Here is a 19,275-nt window from a genome sequence, read left to right as displayed (position 1 = left end):
TTGAGAATTACATGTAAATTCAGGTGAGATTCTTATAAAATTAATAAACTTGTACACAGGTTGCATACATAATCTTTGTGTAGGTATATTTTCGGAATTACCGGCATTCTAATATGTAAAATGTCACAAAAACCTTGACAGTTGTAGACCATCATTGAATTTTAACTGTATTTTTATTTATAAATTGGTGCATTTGTGATAATTTCGCTTCCTCTTATTATTTTAAATAAGCTATTATACATGTAATTTTAAATAAATTATTAAATGATAATGTTTAGCATAGCAACTAACAACTGATTAAAACCTTGTTGATATTTGCTACACATATTCAAATACATAGGTATTCCTATAAAATACGACGTTTCCAGTTTACTTTGTCAGTGTTAGCTGAGCTTAGATGAACTCTTATTTAAATGTCATAAAATCTAGCTGATTTTTAATTACATCATCAATGGCCACTGCATCCCTCACGGATGATTGTTGCAACGTTGTGTTCTTGGTTGAGACGGCCAATGCATTTCTGTCTATAGCCATACAAGCCTACTCGTATAATAAGTCGCATGTTTGTGTATGTTGAGCCTCTGGATATAAGACCAGGCTACCAGCCTGGTGACGCAATTAGTAAATAGAGGAAAACCACACTGACCTGGTATTAAAAAATCGTAAACATATTATGTCAATATTGTATTAATCAATATTGTAAACATATTTGCGTTGTCATCCATCAAAAGATAGACGCAACGATCACTCGAAAAAGAGTCCTGAATACTTTAGAATGTTGTATGTTCTTGTTACTAAAATTTCGGGATTTTCTACACAGAATTTGGCACCCATATAAATCTCAATTCTTTTGTTGGTGAAGTCGACAACGACGCATGTTCTTAATATGTATTGAATTTGGCTCCCATTTCACATTTACGTTTTTGGTAGGATGTTAGCTTCTGTCCGTGACTGTTCGTTTGCGTAGATAATTTCTGTGATATAAACTAGGTAGTCCTTCCCCGGCCTCAAACTATCTTCATACGAAGTTTCATCTAAATCGATTCAGTTGTTTAAGCGTGAAGAGGTAACAGAAAAAAACAGATATCAGAGTTTTCTCATTTATAATATTAGTAGAGATTAATTAGCGGAAGTCTCTTTTTACCCCAATTAGAAAAGAACTCCAGCTTGTCTTCTAAATATTTTGTGAAACGGGCTCCAGATGGTGAAATTGTTTTCTATCCTCTCTCCATCGCCTTCCTTTAAAAAAAACTTAATATCTTAACTATATCTTATAATATTGTTAGGGCTCCTTAATGAAAATCCGTGTAGTTAATAATTCGTAATTATTCGCGCAGTCGACACAAAAATACAAGCAAAAACAAAACCTTGACATATGACTGCCAAAAAGCAAAGAAAATCTATTGTTACCGAGTTCCTAGGCTTAACAATGTTCTTGTATAGTATAGACACTTCAAATCAAATCTAAATTTCTACCAACGGACACTTAGATTAACATTTCTAGTCATTGTCAATGTAAATCAAGTTTAAATGGTCATTACTGTGCCTTTGTCTTATCTTTTAAATGTTTTCGAGTCATGGTCGCTTTTACAGGACATGAGAGATTTCTGTGTTACGACGTATTGGTCATGGTCGACAACATTAAACCTGCCAGCACGTAAATGTATTTTTACCAGAAAGAAGGACCTACTTATGATTGTAGCAGTCATATCGCGTCTAGTAAAATGTTCCAATCGTGTTTTTTCCCACATATTTTAATATCATACTTATATTTAACTCGCTAAGCTTTTTAGGGTTCCGTAGCCAAATGGCAAAAAACGGAACCCTTATAGATTCGTCATGTCCGTCTGTCTGTCCGTTTATGTCACAGCCACTTTTTTCCGAAACTATAAGAGCTATACTGTTCAAACTTGGTAAGTAGATGATTTTTACACAAAAATAGAAAAAAAAAACAATAAATTTTGGGGCTCCCCATACTTAGAACTGAAACTCATGTGTGGGGTATCTATGGACAGCTCTTCAAAAATGATATTTAGGTTTCTAATATAATTTCTTTATACTTTATTCTTCCTTTATTGCACCATGGTAATCACAAAATGGTATTTACATGCGAAAGAGTCAGTATCTCATGGACCCAGAATGGGTATGGCAATTTTATCCTTAAAACTAACTTAAGTGCTAATACATACTATTTACATTTATCAATTAAAATATCAACATAATTATTAAAATAGTACCATAAGTATTTGAATAGGATCATAATAACACTGATCAATTTACATGTCAGTATCATTTATGAAATCCTCAACGGTATAATAGTTTTTATGGATAAGAAATGTCTTCAACGTCATTTTTTTCTAAACTGAATAGTTTGCGCGAGAGACACTTCCAAAGTGGAAAAATGTGTGCCCCCCCCCCCCCCCCCCTGTAGCTTCTAAAATAACAGAATGAAAAATCTAAAAAAAATATATTGAACTTTAGTTTGAACGAGATCTAGTAAGTAGTTTTTTTAATACGTCATAAATGATACGGAACCCTTCATGGGCGAGTCCGACACGCACTTGGCCGCTTTTTTAGTTTTTCAAATATATAATTAGGTGGAAATACTGATGAAACTCAACATTACATCAGTCTGTTTGAAATCAGGTCCATGCTGGCGAGTGGCGATTTTACGATACAGGCATCAAATCGTATTCTAAAACAATTTGATTGCGCCTGCCAATGCCAACATTAATGCGCACTGAACAGCATTTGTTGATGTTGGATGGTGGAACAATTGTTGCCTTGAGTGAACCCTTGAGCAATGATCTTAATGAATATACATTTTCGTAAGAAATAGCCTTATCTCTGAAACTAAACAGGATCCAACAACAATTTTAGTTCGACACTTTTACATTTAGTCTTCTTCCTCGCGTTGTCCCGGCATTTTCCCACGGCTCATGGAAGCCTGGGGTTCGCTTGACAACTAATCCCAAGATTTGGCGTAGGCACTAGTTTTTACGAAAGCGACTGCCATCTGACCGTCCAACCCAGAGGGTTAACTAGGCCTTGTCGGGATTAGTCCGGTTTCCTCACGATGTTTTCCTTCACCGAAAAGCTACTGGTAAATATCAAATGATATTTCGTACATAAGTTCCGGAAAACGCATTGGTACGAGCCGGGGTTTGAACCCACAACCTCCGGATTGCAAGTCGCATGCTCTTACCGCTAGGCCGCCAGCGCTTCCCGAAATCACGAAAAAAAATTTGGCTGTTTCATAAGTTTCATAGATTTTGGCTGTTTGACCTTGACACTTTTGATGGGAGAGTAATTTTTTTTTACTGTAGATACGCGATTTCGGGGTTAGTCCCGCAGTAAAAAAAGTTGCCTATTTATTCCTTATATTCAGTCCGTAAATTATTGCAGGTGACTAAATAAACACTAACCAAACAACAGACATTTAGGTCAGTTAACAACGTGGACGATGTTATATATGACGTTCTACGGGTAAACCTGATGGCGGTGCGGTCGGTGCGTCTAATACGCGACTTAAGCGCCTACCGCCATAAGGTACCTTTACCCGTGGAACGTCACTTCGTTCTGTTCGTTCGTTGTATCTGGGAATTCTGTGATGCATATCAGTTAGACGCGCTTGGCACTGACACAATGACATTTTCTACTGACATTAATGTGCCGTATATATTTGATGTGTCTGTTGACAATTTAGCACAAGTTTAATCATTTACTTTTTGCTGTAGGAATGTGAAATTATTGAATCGGTCTCGTTAAAAGCGTCTTTATCGAACTTAACTCTAAACAAGGTATTTTTATCTCTAAATTTAAATAAGTTTTTGGTAAAAAATTCATTTTTGGTACTAGCTTTTATCGCTGACTGTACTTTTCTTCCCATAAGCAAGTAATACTCATCGAGACAATTCTAAAAATCCCATACAATTACGCTGCGTTCGTTCATCACAGAGTTCCTCTGGACACCTCCTGTCTCTATAATCAGATCAGCTCGATGGTACCATAATATTGCATTGCACCAGCTTACATATGTAAGTATTAAATTTTTCAGCTAAATCGGAAATCGGGAAATGGGTCAAATTTAGCTTTCAAGATTTGACCCACACATACATACTACCAGGGCAAGTTAAATAAAAGCTTGTAATGATAGGTCGACATGAAACTCAAAATACCGGTCAGAGATTACGGTTAGAGACAGTGTCGAAATAAGCGATATAAATCAACTACGGAAGTATTGTAAGTTTTCAGGGTTTCCTACCCAAAGGGTAAAACGATACCCTATTCCTAAGAGTCCGCTGTCCGTCCGTCTGTCTGTCTGTAATATACGGCTCGCCTGATGGTAAGCAGTAAGCCTATGTACGCCTGCAACTCCAGTTGAGCCACTCCGCACCCTCGTTGATCTCTGGCAACCTTACTCACCGGCAGGAACACAATACTATGAGTAGTCTTGTATTATTTGGCTGCGGTTTTCTGTAAGGTGGAGGTACTTCCCCAGTTGGGCTCTGCTCTAGATCTGGAATAACATCCCCTGTGCTGTGCCCTACCACACAAAACGAGATGACATTCACAATGCCCATACCTCTCTTTTGGACGTAGTTTAAGGACGTACCCGGGTCCAATTTTGCTATTAAGTAAGTAGATGCCCCCGATGCGATGCGAATGCCTATGAAGCCGATCATCCCGGGTTCAGATCCTGGTAAGGGCCTTTATTTATGTGATGAGCACGAAAATACTGTTGGCAAGTTTTGTGCACGTATTGCAGGTGATTATATAATGTACATTATGTATATTCTATGCATCTATAGTCTACATTAAGATATGATTTAAGAAAGACATCTTCTATAAACATAACTCAGTTCCTTTACTTAGATACTGTCAGATAACGCACATCTTATCATTAAAGTTGAGTTGAGACACATTCTTTAATTCAATTCAATTCAATACATTTATTTCAGGTCAAATAGGCCCATATAGTTTGTTAGTAATTACATTATACTATATTAAATTACACATTTACATTAATTAGTCTTCCTACAACTAAGGTTAGTAAACACATGACATAACATACTATTTCTACATATGTAATTGTTGTAGAGCCTGCCAGAAACTGTTTTTAAATTTCACTCTTAAAGGGCTGAGAATGAGGTTGAATTTTTAACGACGTCTACCCGGATAAAACCGCGGGTGCAATGGAGGCTATTTGTTAACTATGACGCGAGTTAATATCAATTTGTAAACCCAGAAGCTACCCGTTCACCACCTGATCCCCTAAAATTCTCCCTAAAATTCGTCTAGACAATGCTATTAACGCAGTCTAGACGTGAGGGGAATGACCTCAGCTTCCATTTCTGGGAAAGTTTATAATAAAGTGTACTGAGGGAAACTAGGGGAAATTAAACTGGTTCTCTCTTAATGCATCAGCCACATTAGTACAATTATTAAAAATATGCTGTAGTCGACTTTAAAAATAATTACCAATCACATGCCGCCGCGCATAAAATACTATTATACAATCGTGATATAATAGAGAGCTTTTCATTCGAGTACCGTGTTTAGGCAACGAAGCTTGCTGAGTTGCCCAAGTAAGGTACGATATTACATAACCCAAACTTATTCACATCTCGTAGTGAGACAAGTACAAGACACACAAGGGCGCAATATAAGAATTTGCTGCACCAGCCTCCTTGCCGCTCTTATATTTATAAAAAGAACTGTTTTAATATGTGTATAACCATTTATTATAAATTACCTGACGAAATTAAATTGGAAGCTAACAATTCATTTAAGATTAAGTTGACAAAATGGCTTCAAGAAAAATGTTTTTACAGCATTAAGGAATATTTAGCATAATGTAATTAGGTATAATAATATGATTGTAAATATATAATACTAGCTTTTAAGTAACGAAGTGATGCTCTTAGCAGCACGTTGCATGTACCTAAAATTTGCACACCTGCACGTGAAACTTTTGTTTATTTTTAAGCCCTTTAAACCGTGTTCTTGCAAGATTTTTATGATTTATGATTTATTGAAAAGCTTGATTATATCACTATTGTATAAACTACTTTTTCTACGAGTCATCTAAAATAATACTTTTTTTGCTATTAAATCTAAATAATTCATGAATATTGGTAAGCGCCCGTTTAGTCTGTTCTATTTATAGTTGACTACAGCGTATCGAAAAAATCTTATATTTGAGCTGGGAGACGAAATCTTAATTCAACCATTGTAGAAAAATATGTTTAGAATCTAGCACCTTACTCCTTTGTAATTAGGTGAAATGTTAACATATCTTTGACGTCGACCGTCGTACCTACTTGGGCTTGTTTGCTCTAATATGACTAATATTACGTTAATCGGTGTAACCTTGAAAACTAAAATATGACCAAAGCACGTTATCTTTTTTGTGCGAAAAGTTATGCGTTTGATAAGTTATCAATGTAAATATATGTAGGTAATATTGACCAGTTAGAATGCATCCTTATGACCATGAATGATGAAAGATAAACAGTTAATATTTGCAAAAACCGTTAATTCATAGAAGTTCATAGGATGATAACGGCATGCTATGACCAAAGAATTATTAAGTTGAGAAGAGGCGTAAAGTCTAAGATAAACACATAAGTACGAGTACTTTGACTTTCACAATTGAAATAGATACCGTAACTCTAGATTGAAACAGGTTGACATTTAACAATTCAGTTACCAACTAAATGTATGGCGCAGTAAAGCGCCATCTGGTTCGGCTGTCAAACTGAACATTCGTCTTTTTGCTACATAAAATGTCTACCATAAGCCAGTTGCTTAAGTGTTGCTTTTAGGCCATATTGTTTACTGGCAAAGCAATGGGGTTCGCAACTGTCAAAGGTTTTTGAAGATGGCGCCAGCATAGGTTTTAGCTGTCCCTAGTTTCGTTTTATGAGATATGGATCAAAGGGCTATAAAAATTCTTAAAAATAAACAAGAATTTGATGCTTATCAAGAATACGAGTAGAAGAGAAAAATATTTATTAGGCGTAAAACATACATAAGAACAACAAAGTAAATACTCGTAATGACACGTACACCAAAAAGGAATGCCGCTCAGTATAAGCCGTGTCTGTTAGACGCGGCACTGGTTTTCAGGCCACCACAAATTAAAAACTATAACTTAAAACTAAAACAGAACAGAATAGCAACAGAACATGTGTAAGAAAGAGAAAGATAGTTTATTATTCAAGTAGGCATATTACAATGCGCTTATGAACGTCAAGTAAAGCTACACCGGCTCTAACCCTACACCTCTGACCTGAGAATATTTAAATCCCCCCTCAATTGGAGGAGGGTATCCCAATATGGACCGGCAAGAAACTCGGCGGGGCACATCTTTTCAAAACATTACATCTTAATTAAGATGCATTAAATGAGAAAAAAAATACAATTTAGATTACTATGGAAATCATGCAATTACATACAGAAAGAAAGAGAGAGAGTTTACAAATATTTCTTTTTCACTATGTCCTCTTAGTCTTAGTTATATTCGTAGAATTGGCAGTAGAACCTATGCAGACGCCGTCGATAAAATACTTCGACCGGCCAACCCTATCCCCTAGGCCTAGGATCCCTAACAAACTGATTAGTTTCAAAACCATATTTAATATAATCCAATAAAAAGATATTACACAAATTAAAAAGAAAATGGAACTAGTGCTAACAATACAAAGAAGAAAAACAGCTTACTTCGGCCATATCTACAGAAATAGTAAATACGAGTTGAGAAAAATAATAGAAGGTAAAAGAGGCAAAGGAAGAACATGGAGTAAAAATATTAGGAATTAGACCGGTACCAAAACGTCGCCACTCTTTCTAGAACGGCAAAGAGGAGAGAAAACTTTCGCATGATGATCGCCGACAGCCAATGTAAACCAGATTTGACGTTTTGATAACCATTAAATATAACGTTGGCAGTTATCGTGTAATAGTAAAATGTTTCACTTTGCCCCACCACAACTTGACTGAAGTAATATTTTCTAAGTGATAACCACCAAAAGATTTTAACGTAGCTCGGTAAGCGGCCAAGTAGAAGTGAGACCCGGCTGGCCAATCTGGCCATGTCTGTCGAATGCCGGATGAGTTGTGGGCAAAATACCCTTTTTGGGCTCCTTTTTGAGAGGGGGGCTGCCCAGCAGTGGGAGTGGGACACTTAATAAAAAATAAATAGGGCGTACCCCGCGTACCTTTATATCACGCGTACGTACTCGACCACGGTCCGCTTAGTAGAAAAAGTTTAAAACATAGAGCTTCAAATGGAATTAGCTTAAAAGCTTCTGTTAGCGCCGCGGGTGTTAATTATAACATCGATGTTTAATGGGGATGTTTCGTCCCCTGTGGTGTTTGATTGTCCAGTGAAAGCTATAATATAAATGCTAACTTTTCATTATTTTACCTTATTTCAACCCTATGGATCTCATTGAAACAGTGCCAGATGCCAGCTTTACGCATTGTACTGCTTTAAACTTTCACGATTTTAACATATTATTAACTAATATAAACCATCGCGTAATAAATTTTAAATTTACCTCCGACGTTTCGAGGACGGCGTTGTCCCCGTGGTCTCGGAGAAGACTGGCTAAATTTAAGTTTTTCGAACTATCCGCACTTGGTCTTGTTTATTGACTTGAACATTTTGCGCACTAGGGATGTTACTCTGTCGACACACACACTGCCGCTTGATAATAAACTGCTTATTTGTTGATCATCTTAGGTTCATAATTCATAAGTCATATTTATGTAACTTTCCATCAGAAAAGAGTCCTTATGCTTTCTCTGATGGAAACATTTTTTTATGATATAGGAGGCAAACGAGCAGACGGATCTCCTGATGGTAAGCGATTACCGCCGCCCATGGACACCCGTAACACCAGAGGGGTTGTAAGTGCATTGCCGGCATTTATGATGGGAGTACGCTCTTGTCTTGAAGGTTTGAAGGTCGTATCGGTCCAGAAATACCGCAGGCGACAGTTCATTCCGTAGTTTAGCTGTGCGAAGCAGAAAGTTTCTGGAGAAACGCACAGTTCGTATGCACATGAAGCCTAAGGTCCCTTCTGTGATGAAAAGCCACATATTACTATCTTTTGCACTGTAGCTGTATGCCGTTCAAGTGTGAATTGCTGCCATGCCTTAAGTATTTGATAAATTTGACTCACATCCTGATTTAAATCTCTGCTAGCCAGAAATTACTATTATGTCTATTATGCTTGCTTAGTGTCTCCAATACGCTCCATTGGAAATGGTAATAGACCATTTCATTCAAAATTACACATGGAGTTTGTGAATCATTCGTTTAAATGGGCAGATGGCAAATTTTTAAATATTATGTCTGATATAAATAACGTCATGACATTATTCTTGTTGTTTCGAGCTTAATAACTAAAACGAATTAAAACTTGCCAGGACAAATGCGATTCAGCTTTTTCAAATAAAAGATTAAAAATTCAATGGAGCGGGAGACGTTTTTAAAATCCTCTGGATGGGCAGACAATATGATAATGACCTTTAAAATTGACATAACCCACTGTTTGTCCTGTCACAAGTTTGTAAACATACATATTTTCAGTTTAATAATAAACATTGTATAACATTCGCAAGCTTCCTCTAGGTATGCGACCGCCCTTATCATTTTCCCCATGGGTTTCCGCCACACACATACACAATATATGGTCGTATGTATATTACATACGACCACTACATTTAATAGCCGACTTATCAACTTTACCGACAGTCAATAACTCCAGTTACCACCGAATAGCCAACTGGTATACATGGCAATTTGGCCCCTAGTGTTCCAAGTGAAATTAAAAAAAGGATAATGTCTAGTGCTAGACTGTGAAACTTTTGTACTTAATTTGAACTACGGAGAATCTATTAATATACAAAGAAAATCGATTTTGTGATTTGTTCGACCAAGGTCGGGGTTATTATTGTTTTACATGTTATATATGTGATATGATATTACGCTTATAAGCTTAAAAACGCTTACGCTTATAAGCGGTTTTGATTTTTCGGAAAATAATTAAAAATACAGAAATAACGGAAACCGATATCAGTTGAAGTACATCGGAATCGTTAATGCATTTGAGTTAATCATCAGTCCTTGACCAAAATAAAGAATTTGCCTAATGATTTTACTCTACATTAGCAAAAGCAGTTGTGTTTAAAATGTATTCCGTTACTGACGTGAAAAAGACTTCTGTCAAAGAAGTAGAGTTTGTGAAGCTTGATAAGAAAGATGTTGGTCAACTGAAAGCTTTCTACGCGACTGCTGCAGTTTCCAATGCAGCTGGGATTTGGAAAAAATCCGTCTCCATCAAATCGCCAAAATCCGGAAGAATATTTGGAAGGAAATCCAAAGATTCTGAAAAAGGCTATGGGTTTTTCTCTAGACTGTTTGAAAAGAAGGTGAAAATTTCGGATTTTACGTACCAACAATCTAATGTGCGAAAGGAAACTAGTTATAAACCTTTCTGGGCTACCAAAGTGGTTCAGCCTAGTGAAAAGGATATAGAAGAAAATATTAGCAAAAGAACATCAACAGTTGTCGACAACAGCAACGTGATGCGGAATAAAGCTATGGTCTTTGAGAAGGCAACTCTAGGTTCGCCTAAAGTTGTTCTTACCAATAGACCAGAGAAAATTGTAGAGAAACAGTGGTCTTCGGTGGAAGCGAGTCAGGATAATAACTTGAGGATGCCACCCTTTTACAAGGGGAGCAAAATGCGAATGCCTACAGGCGAGCAGTTGTTTTGGGTGCGTATTTTTAATATCATTTCAAAATGATTCGGTCAAAACTGATTGTTTTTTTTCTGCCCGTATAAAACAGAACGAGCGTAGAAGTGGCCTCAAAATTAAAAAAAAAACTGTCCTGTGGATCTAGATGCATCCGGTGTGGGTTAAATAGGCATGTGTAAATTTGTACAGTCACGTCTGAAAACATCGACACGATCGAAGTGCCAAAAATATATGTACTCGACCTTATGGCCCTATATATATTAGAGTAGTGTATACATATTTTTGGCACTTTATCCATATCGATATTTTCAGACGTGACCGTACAAGGAATACAAATTTGATTTGTAATTGAATTGTATACTTATTTATTATTCCTCGGTAACAAGGTAACGACCAATTGACTTCAAAAGTTAAGGTGCGGAATTATTAAAAGGGTCAAATTTATTTTCGTTGTCTTGTATTTTGTCCCCAAAAAATGCGACAGACTGGAGCTTTTTGTATGAGATGAAATTTGGTTTTAATTTATTTAATACAAGTGTGGCAGAGCGTTCAAAAACATGACAACGAAAGGAATTTTGACCCAAAATTAACACATTCACTGCCGATGCCGGGAACCCACCTGGTGGGCGCTCGTGAACTTTGTTCAGATGCCGGACAACCCGCTGGGCGAGTTGTTTTGTACGCAGCTATAGACCACCGGTTTCTGGGGTAGTGCGCCGTTTTTTGTCTAGCAGTGAATGTGTTCACGTTGTTTCGAATCTTCATACAATACCGCTCACCGCTCTTGGACACTGTCTTTAATTAAATACTAGCCACAGGGTTATTTATTACTTGCGTTGGACAAATAAACATAGACTTCACAACACGACACATTTAGTAGCAGTTTAAAATCGTGAAACTTTAAAGAAGAACTAGCGACAGTGACAAAGTTAAATATTAATTCCAACGCATTTTTTCTTAAAATATAATGGCTCCACTACACGATGGATTATCATGCTAGCCCACTAAGATGGGTCAGCGTGTGGAGAGAGCCGTGGTGATGGCTTATGGCGCGGTGAGATGGCCATGGTCTCGGTATTTCGTCCGGAGATCAAAGGATGTGAGCCAGCGATGGTGCGGACGCATCTACACGTGGCCCATTCGCGGCGTGCTTTCGACCATCGCATGACCATCTCGCTGGTTCAGCGGTGGGTCATCGTGTAGAGCCATAAACATCGCATTACCATCTCGCTGGTCCAGTGTTGGGCCATCGTGCAGAGTTGCAATTGTGTCTAGTTCGTGAATGAGCCGCAATTTGCCTATAACGGATTTAAAATTTATAATATTTGTCTATCTCCCTTACACTTACACAGATCGAACGTGATTAAAAAAATAATAAATACACTCAAACAATGGATCACAATCATAAATCGATAACATTTATAACACGTTATACAATCTCATTACGTAGTAACGAATGTTTATGTTTATTGTTTACCCACCTTATTTATAAATACATAGGCCGAGCTTCGTGTCGTCGTCAATTGATAGCTTCTTCTGACAGTGCTTTTCAACCTGAGAGCCGTCAAGTCCTTATAACCCCTATAGTCGCGGTGCTCATAATCCGAAAAAAAATCTAACCGCTGAGCGTGGGCCAGTTTTTTTAATATTCAAAGAGGACGCGAAATATTGAGTCTTTATTTTAGGCTGCGTTTCCAGCAGCAATTTTCGACTCGCTACGCATCCTTTATAATATATTATCCTTAAAAATCTCTGCTGGAAACACAGCTGCGAGGGACGTGTTGGTTAAGAACCCATAGAATTGTGCTCATTAGAGCTGCCGAGGAACCGAGGAATTAAGTGATTCTATTGGTTCTTAAAAAACCCGTCCCTCACTATGCATCCTCGCACATCTCTATTAGAAACGGAGCCTTTTGATGGTTATGATGTACTAAGACCTAAGTTATACCTAACAATAGGGTATTCTCCTACTAGTCAAATTAGTTTCTTCCTTAGAACAGTCAAAACTTTCTTTTGATTCTTGAGGAAGGTTTAGGTGTATAATTTGTTAAGGTTTTGTGTAACCCGTGCGAAGCCGGGGCGCGTCGCTAGTTTATTTATGAACTGACCGAACGTAAGTGTGTAATTATAATCCCCCATAAACCTTTACTTCGAATTAGATCGAATACAATCAGGGAATCTTTGGTACGAACTATCTAATTGGTTTCGATTATTGAGTTTCAAATACATTTGTACACAAATGACATTTTCATTTGACGTAATCGGTGACTTTCTCGTGTCAATGCCTCAATCTATCCGTTATAAAAACATTCACCGTTATGAAATATCCTTATTTCTTTTACAGCTCGGTGAAACTCGACCATCTTCCTTCGGACCAGCAACATACCAGGACTTCAAGGAGATCCGCTCCCGCTGTCTTTCTGATGGGAGGTTGTTTGAGGACCCTGAGTTCCCGGCTATAGATCGCAGCTTGTATTACAAGGAACGCTTGGACCGTCCTATAACCTGGCTTAGGCCGAGTGTGAGTACATAATACATATGTTTCTCTATTATAACATACATACCATCTTCCTGCGGACCAGCAAGGTACCAGGTCTTCAAGAAGATCTGCACCCGCTGACTTTCTGAAGGGAGATTGTTTGAGGACCCTGAGTTCCCGACTATAGATCGCAGTTTGTACCACAAGGAACGCTTGGACCGTCCTGTAACCTGGCTTAGGCCGAGTGAGAGTACATAATACATATGTTTCTCTATTATAACGTACATACCATCTTCTTTCGGACCAGCAAGGTACCAGGACTTCAAGGAAATCCGCTCCCGCTGTCTTTCTGAAGGGAGATTGTTTGAGGACCCTGAGTTCCCGGCTATAGATCGCAGTGTATACTACAAGGAACGCTTGGACCGTCCTATAACCTGGTTTAGGCCGAGTGTGAGTACATAATACGTGTTTCTCTACTATAAAATACATACCATCTTCCTTGAGACCAGCAACGTACCAGGACTTCAAGGAGATCCGCTCCCGCTGTCTTTCTGAAGGGAGGTTGTTTGAGAACCCGAAACGCTTGAGTACAAGGAACGCTTGGACCGTCCTATAACCTGGCGTAGACTTAGTGTGTGTATATAATACATATGTATTTCTACTTTAATACGCTTACCGTGACACCACCCAACTATAGTCCAGTCCACCTTTCTCTCCAAAATCAGGCTCCAAATTTCAATACATATTTAAGTATTCATACGAGTGTGATGTTGTTTTTTTTTTCTGGGTTTTTTCTTCCATTTTTACACATATTGTGCGAATCACAACATTAATATAATAGTCATACGTAAACCTATTTCTTTTCACACCTACAATTATCATTAATAGCTGAACTCAATGTGATACAGTAGCAACAATATAGAAACATATAAACAAACAAAAATAAGTACCCATATCTAACAAATGAAATATTTTAACCTACATACTACCGATTAATTATACAAAGAGTTAATAATTCACTCATCATACACTCCATGACAATTTCATGTAATGGTTACAGGAAATATGCGACGATCCTCAACTGTTCGTGGAAGGCTACAGCCGATTCGACGTCCAGCAAGGAGAGTTGGGCGACTGCTGGCTTTTAGCTGCTGTTGCCAACCTCACCCTCTACAGAAAGTAAGACGTTATTACTAACATAATTCATATCAAATATGCGATAATCCTCAACTGTTCGTAGAAGGCTATAGTCGATTCGACGTCCAGCAAGGAGAGTTGGGCGACTGCTGGCTTTTAGCTGCTGTTGCCAACCTCACCCTCTACAGAAAGTAAGACGTTATTACTAACATAATTCATATCAAATATGCGATAATCCTCAACTGTTCGTAGAAGGCTATAGTCGATTCGACGTCCAGGAAGGAGAGTTGGGCAACTGCTGGCTTTTAGCTGCTGTTGCCAACCTAACGCTCCACAAAAAGTAAGAACATAATTGAAATTGACAACACGAAAACACCATATTTCATGCGCCAAGAAACATTCATAGAAAGATCAGCGCCTCTTTAAAAATCACAAGTATACATTCCGAAGACTTTTTGACGTCTTTGTTTTTCCGCTTGCTTTCTTGGAAACCGTTGGATTCTCAGAAGGGTCACAGATCAAACCTATCGTAACCAAATTGCTTCTTCACGATGCCTTTTCTAAACAAAATAGTTTATGTTAATAAAATTAAACCATTTTCAAAGAAAAACATTCGGACAAAAAATAGACAAATGAATACACAAAAAAAAACGCGACATCGATAGTGTACCCTCCATTCGGTCTCTTCAGTTCCTTGCTGTATTCGACCCGTTCAACTTTTACGCATCCCTATATACGATTAATTTTAATGCTTCATTGTTTTTTGATTTCCAGATTGTTCTTCCAAGTTGTACCAGATGACCAGAGCTTCGATGAAGAGTATGCTGGTGTCTTCCATTTCCGGTTAGTATTTATATCCCGAAAAAATAATTCGTATTTGGAAATACATTGAAGGTTATGTTATGCGAAAACTCAGACATGCTCGTGCATTCTTGACGGAGCTAAGTCTTCATCTCAGCTTAAGTAAAAATGGTTTCATGTCTTTAGGTTCGTAAAATTTTCGTGGGATTTTCCTTAAATTTTGTGAGCCGTTTCGAATTTGTCGATTAGTTCACACAGCCGCTAGTAAAATAATAATAATTCAGCCTATATACGTCTCAATGCTGGGACGCCTTCTCTCATGCGCGAGTGGATTTTAGGCTATAGTCCCCACGTGGGTTGGGGACGTCACATACACCTTTGAATTTCTTCGCGGATGTATGCAGGTTTTCTCACAATGTTATCCTTCACCGAAAAGCTGGTGGTAATTTATCGAATGATATTCCGTACATAAGTTCCAATTCCAAGCAAGTACATAAGCCACTAGTAATATGTAATTTATTTTATAGTTTTAAAACTCGTCCAAAATCAGCTTTTCATTGAAAGATTTACAAAATTACGCACGACACTCTTCAATAATTATTGTTTCCCAGGTTCTGGCAATACGGGCGATGGGTGGACGTAGTCATCGACGACCGCCTGCCCACCTACCGCGGCAAACTGGTGTTCCTCCACTCCTCGGAGACCAACGAGTTCTGGAGCGCCTTGCTGGAGAAGGCTTATGCCAAGTAAGTATTCACAGACTTGCCGTTATTGTACCTACTCCCTACTTCAGGGGACTTCAAAGTGTTTCAATTGAGAGACACTGCCTTAGATAAATTCGTGCGGGACTAAACTTGGATTCCATGACTGCTGTTGCATCATGACTAGACCTTCGGCTCTCCAGCATCCTTTTTATTGGTCGGATTAAAGATTTGACCACCAAAGACGTCAACTGACGCACGCGCCTACAGCCCAATATCAACCATCGACAAGGTTCACGATGATGCGCATTGGGCTTATGTAGTATATATGTACTAAAGACACAATTCCCTCCACTGTACTAGACCGAACTATTCCCTAATGATTCTGCTCTTAGTACATTTTAGTAAACTACACGCGAAACAGAACGGGAGCAAGGAGTGACACTAACAGTAAAGTGATCCGACCGAACTAACGCCGAGCGCGTGCGATGACGACTGAGCGACACGGGAGTAAGCGAGACTACAATGTTTGAATTGTACTACTTTACAAAACGTCCACGAAAACGGTTCCATTACATTATTATGCTCAGTTTGTCTCGGTGTACTACTGTACTATAAGACCGAACTAGTTCATTTTTAAGATTGTACTAGTTAGTAGTGATCCAGTGAACGAGCACGCACTACTCGCACCGCGCACGATAGGGGTTCACGTTCTAAGGGTTAAAGACCGTTCAATAAGATGCAATCGTTTCACGATTTGTGCTAATTGTTAAGGGTTATATCTGATTCAAGATCCGATTGCATTAAACTTCAATTTCTAAATGCGAATCGGGGGTATAAATGTGTAAAAATCAATATATTAGTTTTTCGTCCGATCATGTTGACCTTTAAAACCTAAAAACATCGAGTTAGCTTTAAAGGCAGTAAAAGTAAAACATCTAGTTTTGAGTAATTTCTAAAACCGGACAAGTGCGAGTCGGACTCGTCCACCGAGGGTTCCGTACTTTCTAGTATTTGTTGTTATAGCGGCAACAGAAATACATCATCTGTGAAAATTTCAACAGACGGACAGATAGCGGAATCTTAGTAATATTGTCCAGTTTTACCCTTTGGGTACGGAACCCTAAAAATAAACTTTTGATTTCTAACAAATAATCTAAGGCTCGATCTATTTTTGACTAATTTCTAAAAATATTTTTTTTTACAGATTACACGGCTCTTACGAAGCCCTAAAAGGCGGGTCAACATGCGAAGCCATGGAAGACTTCACCGGCGGCGTGACTGAAATGTACGATATGACGGAACTGCCACCCAACTTCTACACCATCCTGTTGAAAGCTTACGAGAGAAATTCACTCATGGGATGCAGTATTGAGGTAAGTTTTACGAAAGTTCAAACACGTTTTAGAAAAAGGTCATTCCTGTGGTCAATACAATCATAGTTAACGACTCTGACAACATGAATTGCGAATTATCTATTCGCACGTGTATCGTACAACGTTTTACAGCACATATGGCTCTTTAAAGTACACCGAAAGTGCTCATTCCCGCACGCGTGCAGTAAATTAGCACCATATGTACTGTAAACGTTTTTACACCACACCAACTGGTAAAGGCCCTCTTGATTGTTTAAAAACGAATGAGAAAGTTGCATTTTATCCACATGTGGGCAAAGTGATCAGATACAAATGTTTAGTTGTTTCCTTATGTTAGCTAGTAGAATTGACTTTTAAATTATGATTTTGAATGATAATTTATTTATTACATTCATTTGGATTTGATTTCATTTGAATATTTTGGTATTTTATAGTTAATACTTTCCTCGCGTTGGTGGGGTGAAAATTTTTGTGTTTCACTCGGAGGCAAAGTTTGTTTAACCCTCGTGCCTTGATACCCTCGCAACGCTCAAGATTCCATTACTCGAACCACTCGCTACGCTCGAGGTTCAATTTTGGAATCTTTCGCTTTCGGGTATCAATTAGCACGAGTGGTTAAACAACAAGTTTACCCCCTTGTAAAACAAATAAGTATTGTTCCACCTGCAGCCGGACCCTCACATCCTGGAAGCCGAGACCCCGCAAGGCCTCATCCGCGGCCACGCCTACTCCATCACGCGCCTCAAGTACGTGGACATCGAGACCCCGGGCCGCCAGGGCAAGATCCCGCTGCTGCGCATGCGCAACCCCTGGGGCAACGAGGCCGAGTGGAACGGGCCCTGGAGCGACAAGTATGTCCACACTTCAAATATACTTTATCCGTGTAGGCCTAGCAACAAGCACTTATGAATAGTAACACAGTATTACATATTATTATCTTAAGCTAATTATCAGAGCAATTTATTGATGTAAATATTATTCCATATATAATACTAATGAATATAATTATTATGTGCCTTCCTTTGACCACTGATACACTGATGAAACAGCTGATGCAAAATATATCGACCACATCCTTATTTTTATGGTAACAAAGGTGTTCTACGATATACACGGTGCTCACGAGGAACACGAAAGGTTTTAACCACGCATTACTGAGGCCATAAGAACGAAATAAATATATGAGGTAAATTACGCCAAATAAATATTTTTAGTTTTTGTTTTTAAAATGTATTTGTACATAAAAAGTAAATGTCATCGTTCGTACAAAGGAATACTTCTGGACTACCTACAGTAGCGAGGTGGAAGTCAATTACAAAAAAAAAGTTATACCGTAAAAACATGGAGGTGATATATTAGTAGCCGGTACTGTACGGTCACGTCTAAAAATATCGATACGGACAAAGTGCCAAAAATATGTATACACTACGCTAATATATGGGCGATAAAGTCGTATGTATACATTGTATACACGTGTGTGTATACGTATAGTCGTGTGTATGTAGTCGTGTATACATACGACTTTATCGCCCCTATATTAGCGTAGTGTATACATATTTTTGGCAATTTGTCCGCATCGATATTTTCAGACAATTCAGACGTAACTGTACCTACGATACTTTTGGTTTATTGTCCCGATGGACGTCCCCATATTTATGATAACCCTAATTTAAACTTATTCTGTTCGTCAGGTCTCCAGAATGGCGTTACATCCCGGAGTCGGAGAAGCAGGAGTTGGGTCTCACGTTCGACGATGATGGCGAGTTCTGGATGTCCTTCAAGGACTTTTGCACACACTTCTCAAGGTATACACTTTTTTATACAAGCACGGCCCGGCTGATGGCAAGCAGTCACCGCTGCCTATGGACGCCTGTGACTCTAGAGGTGTTACATGCGCGTTGCCGACCCTTGAATAACTATTAAATTAGAAATCTTAACCCCCTACGGTATATGCCATCTAAAACCATTTTACGCCAAATCGCCTTACATCATTTTGGAGGTAGGCCCC

General features: G+C 38.4%; 1 protein-coding gene across 11 annotated transcripts in view; it reads left to right on the top strand.

Annotated features, from left to right (window-relative positions):
• Nucleotides 1–19,275, top strand: part of LOC133531107 (calpain-B) — a 64,570-nt gene that overhangs the window by 23,129 nt on the left and 22,166 nt on the right. For 8 of the 11 annotated variants that reach the window (XM_061869217.1, XM_061869218.1, XM_061869225.1 and 5 more), the window contains exons 3-9: nucleotides 13,118–13,294; nucleotides 14,313–14,431; nucleotides 15,164–15,232; nucleotides 15,802–15,936; nucleotides 17,099–17,267; nucleotides 17,937–18,118; nucleotides 18,959–19,072. In XM_061869217.1, the coding sequence (XP_061725201.1) occupies nucleotides 13,118–13,294; nucleotides 14,313–14,431; nucleotides 15,164–15,232; nucleotides 15,802–15,936; nucleotides 17,099–17,267; nucleotides 17,937–18,118; nucleotides 18,959–19,072 (965 nt within the window). Of the gene's footprint in view, nucleotides 1–10,188; nucleotides 10,792–13,117; nucleotides 13,295–14,312; nucleotides 14,432–15,163; nucleotides 15,233–15,801; nucleotides 15,937–17,098; nucleotides 17,268–17,936; nucleotides 18,119–18,958; nucleotides 19,073–19,275 lie in introns of those variants that run through there. The other 3 variants (XM_061869216.1, XM_061869214.1, XM_061869215.1) reach the window with 1 other exon arrangement.

The sequence above is a fragment of the Cydia pomonella genome, chromosome 24 (assembly GCF_033807575.1).
Source record: "Cydia pomonella isolate Wapato2018A chromosome 24, ilCydPomo1, whole genome shotgun sequence".
Classification (NCBI taxonomy): Eukaryota; Metazoa; Arthropoda; class Insecta; order Lepidoptera; family Tortricidae; genus Cydia; species Cydia pomonella.
Note: the sequence above shows the minus strand (reverse complement) of the source record. Positions and strands in the feature narration are given on the sequence as shown.